General features: G+C 44.4%; 1 protein-coding gene across 1 annotated transcript; it reads right to left on the reverse strand.

Annotated features, from left to right (window-relative positions):
• Nucleotides 1–7583: 7583 nt before the first annotated feature.
• LOC139821402 (uncharacterized) lies at nucleotides 7584–10020 on the reverse strand. Its single transcript, XM_071792406.1, has 4 exons — nucleotides 8196–10020; nucleotides 8066–8110; nucleotides 7896–7998; nucleotides 7584–7816 (listed from the first exon to the last, which is right to left on the reverse strand). The coding sequence occupies exons 1-4, from the start codon at nucleotides 8220–8222 to the stop codon at nucleotides 7584–7586; spliced, it is 408 nt and encodes a 135-aa protein (XP_071648507.1). The 5' UTR covers nucleotides 8223–10020.
• Between the last annotated feature and the right edge of the window lie 489 nt (nucleotides 10021–10509).

The following is a 10509-nucleotide window of genomic DNA, read 5'->3' on the forward strand; positions in this document are numbered from 1 at the left end:
TCCCCGCGGCGCGGCGCCTGAAAACGCGAACGTGATCGTCCCTCACCCAGCGCATTACAAAATGTATTAAAAATATTTAACTGGTGGTCGCGACACCAGAAAAAATTATGATTTTTGAAATAAACTATATATGTATATATAAACGTTTTATTTCCTTTTCTTACATACTTTGTAGTATAATATAGATGTTTTAGCTGTTCAAGAGCTGTTTTTAGTTGTTTAAAAATAGTTTGATAGCGGTTCAATAGCAGTTATACAGATCGCAGTTATACAGATAACTGTTTTAGTTGTTTGATAGCTGTTTAAAAGCTGTTTTTAGTTGTTTAAAAGAAGTTTGATAGCGGTTCAATAGCATTTATACAGATCGCAGTTATACAGATCGCAGTTATACAGATCGCTGTTATACAGATAACTGTTTTAGTTGTTTGATAGCTGTTTAAAAGCTGTTTTTAGTTGTTTAAAAGAAGTTTGATAGCGGTTTAATAGCAGTTATACAGATCGCAGTTATACAGATCGCTGTTTATAGCTGTTTAAAACTGTTTTTAGTTGTTTGTTTGATAGCTGTTTAAAAGCTGTTTTTGTTTGATAGCTGTTAAAGCGTTTTAGTGTTAAAGAAGTTTGATAGCGGTTCAATAGCATTTATACAGATCGCAGTTATACAGATCGCTGTTATACAGATAGCTGTTTTAGTTGTTTGATAGCTGTTCAAGAGCTGTTTGATAGCTGTTTTTAGCTGTTTCATAGCGGTTCAATAGCTATTTGATAGCTGTTTTTAGCTGTTTTTAGCTGTTTGATAGCTGTTTTTAGCTGTTTCATAGCTGTTCAAGAGCTGTTCGATAGCTGTTTTAGTTGTTTCATAGCGGTTCAAGAGCTGTTTGGAAGCTGTTTTTAGCTGTTTTTAGCTGTTTCAGTTCTGTTTTGATAGCTGTTTTTAGCTGTTTAATAGCTGTTCAATAGCAGTATTACAGATTAAACCATTGAAAGTTAATGGTGCGATATCGTTTTCGAGAATATGTCTCGCGGTGACTTCATTGCACACGTGCAAAACTGCACATCGCAGATTTTTCGGAAGGTGCAATTGTATGGATGCTGAGATCATGGTGAAATTAGATATGATAAACAAACGATGTGACAATAGTGAGATGTAGAAGGATGAATTTGATGGTACGCTCAGTAGTCGAGGACTAGAAGTAAGAGCAGTCGGTTGGCGTGCTTGATCGTGCGGCTTATACAGACAATTGGTTCGTCCTGGCCATCTTAATGCTACTGTATATCAAGACCCACCGAATTTAACGTGATATGAGCGAGTATGCAGAACTTTGCAAACCAGTGTTCTATCCTGAAGGGAAACCGATCGTGAAAATCAACGATCCGTTCGTGAGGAATGGGGATCCGCGGACCGTCGATGTAACGAGATATCTGATCCGTCGGGAAATCGAAATCGCCGATCTCCGATCGCATCGGAAGTTTCTCGAATTTTATGAATGTCGTGAAATACTAATGTGGCGGGATTTTGATGATCATGAAATGTTTAAAAGAGACATCGTATGAAGCGAAAAAAGAGGCCGCATATATGCGTTTGTAGATTTTTTCCTGGAAAGCATCCGTCGCGAAATCGGAATCGCCAATCGCCAATCGAACTGGATGTTTCTCTATTACCAAATATATTGGGAAAGAATAGAGGACGGTCGAGAAGACGGTGGAGAATATAACGTCTAATTGATTTAGACGTGTTAGTGCAACACCGCGGTTTCATTATTAAAGTAAAAATGGATTTCGAAGAATTGCACTTTGAAGGAGAAGAAAGAATGGAAGTTGAAGCAAACGAGGAAGAAATGGAAGTGCCTGAAGAAATGGAAGTGCCTGGAGAAACGGAAGTAAATGAAGAGGAAGGAATGGAAGTTGATGATGATGATGATGCAGTATTGTCAGACGATTCATGTTATGATAGTGAAATGTCTGAGGATGTTTCGGAAGAAATATTCAGAGTTATAAATCAGGCTGAAGTCAATGCGTTAAATCCTCTTACAAGGATGTGCTGCACGTATTTTTACTTTACTCCAGGACAGACAAAGTTTTGTGCGTCATGCATCGTGAGAATCGGTGGATTATTCTCGATGCTGTATGCTTGTCGTAAACATGACACCAGGCGGTATATTCTGATGAACGGCCTCTTTTGTTCATCGTGTGGGGGGCCACTATATCTCATTTCAACATGTAATATGTGTCCTATGTGTGTTTTCGTGTAAATATCGACTGTTTAGACTGCAGTATTTTTAAAAATATTTTAAGTGTATATTATTTAAAATTAAGAGACCTATACTGCTAAGAGACTAACAATAAGTGTAACAATAAATGTAACAATAAAAAGACAATCAATGTTGTGTGACACACAGTGCGGAAGGTGACTGAGAGCCGGGAGATGGCATCCAGCGATGGTAAGCAATTTTTTTACAATATAAACGTGATCGCGAACCCCCTCGCCCCGTGGCACCCGAAAACGCGAACGCTCCGCGGCGCGGCGAAAACGCTGACTCCCTCGCCCCGCGGCGCCGGAAAACGCGGCCACCTCGCGGCGCTGGAAAACGCGATTCCCCCCTCCCCCGCGACACCTGAAAACGCTGACCCCCTCCGCGACGCCGGAAAACGCGGTTTCCCCCTTCCCCTCCCCGCGGCGCCCGAAAAACGCGGTTCCCCCTTCCCCCTTTTCCGCGGCGCCCGAAACGCGCGGTTCCCCTCTTCCTGCTCCCCCCGCGGCGCCCGAAACGCGCGGTCTCTCCCTCCCCTCCCCGCGGCGCCCGAAACGCGCGGTTCCCCCCTCCCCCGCGACCCCCCCCGCGGTCCTCCCTCGCGGTCCTTCACCGCGGTCCCCCCCCGCGGCCCCCCCCCCGCGGTTCCCCCTCGCCCCTCACCCCCCCTCATTGCTCCCTAGTTAGAACCGGCCTAGCTTACCTACTCACACGGGACTTCCGTACGCGTAACGCGACAATATTCCCAAATACGCAAAACAGGAGCCCGGCGCGGTCCCTCCCGACACGCACACGGGACTTCCGTACGCGACACGCGACAATATACCGTAATGCGCAACCCTAAACACAATATGCACCGGAGCGTGCCGCCCGCGACACACCTCCGTCCACGATTCACAAGACACGCACGACAATATACGCGAATTGCCTGCCGATCATTCGCAAGCTTTCGAGTAGGGCTTTTACTGTTTCTGGCTACGATCTCGGCCGGCCACGCGCCCGCGATCCCGACACACAGCCGCGATAATCTTCTCGGCATCCACAACGGCGGGAGCCGGTAGCTAGTACGGCACGTAATCAGGCCGATTCACACGGCAATCTACTCGATATACGCCTTTCTGGCACCGTGTCACGACCGAGATCGAGCCCTCAATGAATAGGCAGCACCGGAGTAGAGATCTTACAATTTGGCTGCTCGCTGCTGCTCGGCGGCGTCGGGGCGCTCCTCCAGGGGTGGCTCCTCGTCCGCGGCTAGATCGACAGTGAGGAGCGGTCGGTTCGGCGGGACCACGCCGGACCCCCGCACTTGCGCCCTCAAGCTCGCAGTTCTTCCGCCCCGCCGATTGGTTGTGTGCGTCGCCCTGTTCGCGACGTTGCAGACGATTTTCGCCATTTTCCCGCGGCACATTTGATTCGGCTGCTGGTTGCGCGCGGGCCCCTCGCGGTTTTCCGCCCGGCTGATCAGACCGTGGCGGCGCCGCTCGGCCCTTGGGGCGCCGTCGGGTGAGTGTGTGGGTCGTCCACCCGCGCTGCAGTCGCGGTGGCGCACCCGTGTTCATGCTGCGGCGGGGCCGTGTTACGCTGTGCGAGGCATTCCCGGCGCTTTTCCAGCGGCAGGTCCCGGTGGCCCGCCCGTCGGCCGACCACTCCGTCGTGCGTCCTCCGAGCGCCCGTTTCTCCCTCGTCGCGACTATCGTCGTTACATCTGGTCGTGATCCCACGCTCCGGCACCACCTGTCATCCCTACGGAATGTTTCTCAAAAAAGGTTAGTTAACGCGGGTAGCCCTTCCTCGACCCGAGTCGAGGCGCCATCCCTGACCCTCCCCTCGGCCGAGCTATCGCCTGGGCGGCGGACGTGACAATGTCACGTCACAATTTAAAGAACAACGTGACGAAGATACAATCACACGAAGTACAATCACACGCCTTTTCAGCGATACGATTAGAGCAATTGCGGACAACTGTGTCTGCGCTTGCTACAGACGGTTGACGATCAATTTAAAGACGACCGTCGCGCTGTTTGAACTCAGTATTTATTCAAACATGTCGCTAACATTCACGCTCACCGGCAAGAGTAGCGTCCTCGCGGTAAGCTACTTTCCCGCCGTGGACTTGAGCGATGGCGATTACGAGCTCGGCCTGACAAATTTTGAAACCTATTACACGATACCGAACGTGAATTCTTCGAACAATAAATTCTACTTTGACGACAAGGAAATTACCATTCCCGAAGGATCGTACAAATTGCGTGATATAAACACGTATCTAAGACGCGTCATTTTACGGAATTAATCCAATAATGTCGCGAGAAAGAAACACGTCGGCGAAGATGAAGAGTATCCGTTGAATATTCGTGCCAACAACAATACGATGAAGAGCGAGGTCAAGTGCGCTTTCAGAGTTGTTATTGATAATACGCTCGAGCATAGGTGTCGTGCGTCCCCGCGGTAACCTTCGGTGGGATTCTCGTGGTTGGCGGGGTCGAGAAGGAATAGTGCTTCTCTTAGTTTGAAGTCTATATATTTCACGAAGATTGAATTCACAAACTGTATTGCGTAAATGCCCGCCCTATTCACAACTGAGTCGCAGCGCGCGAATAACACAGCGCGTAACGACAACAATTGTATTATAGGAAATCCGATAACTGAGCCGGAAATCGAATTGTTCAAAGTACAGTGGCGAATGCCTCATATATTACGTTAAACGAGGTCAATAAACTGTCCATGTTATGGGCTTTGGAAAACGGACGATATCTTAGTGTCAGTTTTCGTTTGTAGGATCTGTACGAGTACCCTCTGTTGCAGAGCACGAGCAAGCATTCGTGGGCCATCAAGACCGCGACTCATTGTCAGTTAGAGAAACCGCGATACGTTATCTTTGCGCTGCAGACCGGTCGCAAAAATATCATGGTACAAAGTATTGGCTATTTCAATCATTGTAAATTGACCAATTTCAAGCTTTATCTAAACTCTGAATCTTATCCATACGATGACTTAAATCTAGATTTTGACAAAAATCGATACGCCCTTCTTTATGATATGTTTGCGCGTTTTCGTAAAGCTTATTACGGATACGATCGCTACGATACGTTTCTCAATTTGAATACATTCCTGACGCTTAGACCTTTCGACATCATCGATTGCTCCCGACAAAACGAGTCCGTCAAGAGCGCCACCGTGGATGTGCAAATAAAATTTGACTGTAAAGAGAACGTGCCTGCAAATACTACCGCCTACTGTCTCATCTTGCATGACCGCGTAATCGAATATAGTCCGTTGTCAAACGTAGTGCGCAAACTCACGTAAATTGTGATGTCGATAAAAATTTCGATATAAGAGAGACAGATGTATCGCAATGTGATACAGTACGGATCGTTCCTTCGTTGCATCATGATCGCGCCAACGTTCATCGATTTGCAAGGTTTCGTCGTCGGGATGAAATTCGTCGTGAAGGAGGCGGCGGTGCTGAGAAACGGGGCCGTTCTGGCGCATTACATTTTTACATGCCCCATGCCGTGGAATCTCCTCACAAAATCCGACAAATCGTGCGCTTCCTGGTTGATTCGCAATACCATGAATTATGATGGGAAGACGGAAATGTGCCGTACAGCAAGGTAAAACGTTTAATTACGTCGGCCGTGCTCGGTGTGGAAGAGAACGACAACGATGACGACGACGAGATGCCGACTCTCGTGTATGTCAAGGGATGCCAGAAACGAGAATGGCTGGTAGATCTGCTTGAGAATAAAGCGAGAAAAAACCTAAACATCGTGACTCTGGATGCGGATTATGAAGATATCAAATCTTTAAATAATCTAGATGTTACCAATACTGTGCAATGTGGAAAACACGTTAAGAATTGCGCATTGCAAAATGTATTAAAAATATTTAACTGGTGGTCGCGACGCCAGAGAGAATTGTCATCTTTTAAAAAAATAAATTTTATATGTATGTGTAAATTTTACAATGTTTAATTTCCTTTTTCCTTTAGTCGATAGTGTACAAAATTAAAGAATAAGTAGGTATACGTGACGAATTCTAACTCGAGAGCTTCGAGGGGGGGTATCAGTTTTAGACGAACATGTCTGAACATGTTTCGCGGTTAATATCATGCGGAGGGGGAGGGGAAATATATGTCTTAATAAAGAAAAAACATCCTACCTTAGTCCCCTCTTCTAAAATTCAGAGCGCTGATTGCGCGTTACAGAAACATTAATTTCCCCTTCCTTCATCATAGTTTTGGAAGTTGCCGCGTATACTCGATTAATTTTATACGACTAGTCTCGTATCAGCTGCTTGTGCGAACGGTCCGCTTTTGATAACCGAGAGAAAGAATGTATTCCGTTGGAGGAAGCAACGGCGGCAACAGTGGCAGTAGACGTGTAAATTATTACGTGCCCATTCCCGATGTTGAAACTCTAACGTGTGAAAACAAACAAGTTTTGTATAATTTATAGAGCTTTATATTTTTTATATCTTTTTTGCGAATTGTATTATTTTGAAAGTAATCTCATTATTTTTTTCTACAGCATTTCGTTGGAGCGTCGTGCGGTTCGTATACTAGGCAGACGATACGCATTGACACCAATAGCTTATAAATATTTGGATATTGGGATCAACGTGGGACCTATGTCCTCTGTGGATATACATATTGGCGATAACCGAGGCAATCGGATAATTCTGCCTCATGCAACATGGGTGACGTTCATCGAAAGACGTGCAGATATTCAACTACTCGTGCAATCACCAGGGCCATCATCGCTAGCGTTTCGAGATCTGGAACTCGTTAAAATACGTGACGCAGATATTGTAAATAGTGAGAATAAATATCTTTATGTAAAACTAACCAGTGTCTCCACGTTTTTTCACCCTGGCCTGGCGAGCGAATTCCGAGCGAGAAAACGCGAACGTTACAATTTTATGACAAAACCTCGATTATTGATTGCGAATTATTAGCCTACGCTTTAGATACTATTGTATATAATGCGCTACATGATAAATAAATGCATATAATATGGTTAAAAAAGTTCTAATTATTTTTCCTCGTCATTTACCGTTCATCCCATTCTCTGTCATTAGAATTAAGCTGTCTTCGTTTATCGTTTACTTAAATGTAATATTAAAAATTAAATATCGCGAAGATCTAAACGATTAAATATTGTTGGCGAAGAAAAGATACGCGATCGTGAGCGAGAACGCGAACGGGGGCCGGGAGTGGGAGACAGTGCAAGGAGATAGGATTGGATATGAAAATTAACACTTTTAATGTATTTTTTTATATTTATTTTTATAAAAAATAATTTTTTAAAGTATTATAAAAAGTTTTATAAAAATTTAATTCCAATCTTCAGGCCCAGGCTCCTTATAAAACTCCTCATGGGGCTGGAGCCCGAAGAGACATCTTAGATAAAACACATCTTTGAAATGGCTTCCATTTCTCGACCCTCCGGCGTGTCGTTCCACAAGTGGTTGACGTCTTCTCGCCGCCACCGCTTCTCTTACTGTGCCCACCACTGCGAAATTTTGTTGATGTACCCTTTTATTTGTACATCGGTTGTAGTAATGTTCTGAAAAAAATAAATAAATTATAAAAAATTGCATATACTTTAAAAAATTATATATATATGATATTAATACTGAATGTACCTCCGGCGGGCAAAAGACCGGATGTCTCCCTGATTAATTTCATCTGTTGATGATGTATCGACTGGATGTATAATTGTCCCGTGCCCGGGACGTCTATCATCCACTGAAAATTCATAAAAAATTATTTTTTTAATTACAGTACACACACACACACACACACACACACATACCCTTGGCGAGAACGTGGCGGGTCTATCATCAGAATATCTGGTAATCTATAAAAATATATTATTTACGAATTACTTATTATTATATAATTATACAATTTTTAAAATAAAATATTATTTTTAAAAAACTCACCGTCGACATGCCGAAATGCACATGCATTTCGGCTAGGTTTTCCGTGTCAGCCGCAAATTTGACGAAATTTATATATTCGTCAAGCGTCCTGTCTTTGAGGCTCCTCTCGTTCACATCATGCTGTAAATATTAAACAAGATATATTATTAAAGAAACGCACACACACACAAAAATCACGTATCTCCGAAATAAAGTTCATGTAGCATGCCTCTGGAAGAGGAAAGTCCCCCTCGCGCACGACATCAGACTGTAACAGATTAATTAATAAATTTTTTAATAAATTACATACAAATCATATAACTTCAATGTGCTCACCGTTATATATACGGGCACCTCAAACGATGCCTCGTTAAAGAGGTACCTCATTCTCGGAGGTACCCGCTCGTATGGTGAAAATTCGAATTCGATTTGCATTAGTACCCTTGATTCAGGCACCTCTGCAACCTTCACCTGACCAACATTTATGCACTAAAAATAACAAAACATTATTGTACAAATTAATGCATAAATTTTATTAATGCACAGCACAAAATACTTACCCTGACACACGGAAACGTAATTTTTAATTTCACGTTTGCATTGCCATTTTCACTGTTCGACTACACCATGAGCCTATGATGAAGACAATCCTAGTAGTTAAAATATAGAGTAGGGATGCATATAATGTGTCAGATGTTATATGTTTCTAAATTGTATCTTCCAGACATTGACTGTAATACGATATTTCCTATGATATTTCTATTTTCTATAAAAAAGGCACTTTACATAAATTCTATCCGCTTTTGTAACGTGCGACGTTATAACCAATCGGTGTTGTAAAAACGTGACCCAGCGACCCAACATGCTCGCCAAAACTTTGATAAATTGTCCAAAAACATGTGTAAAGAGGACATCGCGATGGTTAACCCTAGACATGCACAGCGGGGGTCTCCAAAAGACTCCCAGGCCAAATTTTTTTTTCGACGATTTATTGTTTTTTTTTTTTACCCCGCTTCATTCTGCAACCGTCGTATGTTATAAATTTTTTTAAAATAAAAAGAAAAAATATTAAATAATTATAATAATTATCTATTCCCTTCCTTAGATAGTTCTCCTAGACAGAAAAATAAAGAGGAGAGACCGCGACAGTTAAGTTACATAAAATTTTTGGTCGAGTACCTACGTCGACCATCGATGCTCGTATCTGCAGTGCAAGATGATATTCGTTTATAAATTTTGTCATCGACGTTCATCGATACCCACAAATATTGAGTCGCGTTGCTGCGCTTATGCTATCTAATGTTTATAAAATCTAGCAGCCTGTCATCGGCGCTCGCCTTTGTAACACGCGACGCCATAACCGAATGGCGCCGCGAAATCCCGATAAGCGATTCTTCCTAGAAAGAAAAATAAAGAGGAGAGACCGCGACGGTTAAGTCACATAAAATTTTTGGTCGAGTACCTACGTCGACCATCGATGCCCGACCATCTGCAGTGCGAGATGATATTCGTTTATAAATTCTGTCATCGACGTTCGTCGATACCCATAGAAATTGAGTCGCGTTGCTGCGCTTATGCTGTCTAGTGTTTATAAAATCTACCTGCTTGTCATCGGCGCTGGCCTTTGTAACGCGTGACGCCATAACCGAATGGCGCCGCAAAACCCCGATAAGCGGCTCTTCCTACGAAGAAAGGTGAAAAGGACCGCGGCGTCACGCTAGTCGCAGGTCATAAATTATAGCCGCCTGCCATAGGCGCTCGCTCGCATTTAAAGTGTGAAATGATATGTTTATAAATACTATAGGCCGAACACCGACGCGAGGCGGCATTTGTTTATCAAACATGTCCCGACGCGCTCGCCTAATCCCCCCCTTCGCTAGGACCTCCTCGCCCTCGAGTCCTCCCACCCAACCCTATGCTGGGAACGCAGACCACTTCTCCCCCCCGCAGACCCCTCGCCCTCGAGTCCTCCCCCCCCGGAACCCTTTGCTGGGAACGCAGGGCCTCTCCCGCAGACCCCTCGCCCTCGAGTTCCCTCCCCGCCCCGCTCCCCCCTCGGAGCACCCGGCCTAGATCTGTCTTTCTTTACCTACTCTCGAGCTTTCTCAACCAGGGTTCTATTCATCTTTTCTGCTATCCCGTTTAATTCTGGCGTGTAAGGAATGGTATTTTTAGGGTGCGTTCGGTTTGGACGCTCACGCGCTGTAAGCGCTCACGCTTATAAGCGCTGTTTTCAATCGTTCTATTTGGTATCTGAGCGCTTACACAATAGTAAGAAATGTCGTTCGTTTTGGCAATGTAAGCGACTATGAGCACGTCAAAATGGCAGACGATA

The sequence above is a fragment of the Temnothorax longispinosus genome, chromosome 11, assembly GCF_030848805.1.
Source record: "Temnothorax longispinosus isolate EJ_2023e chromosome 11, Tlon_JGU_v1, whole genome shotgun sequence".
Lineage (NCBI taxonomy): Eukaryota > Metazoa > Arthropoda > Insecta > Hymenoptera > Formicidae > Temnothorax > Temnothorax longispinosus.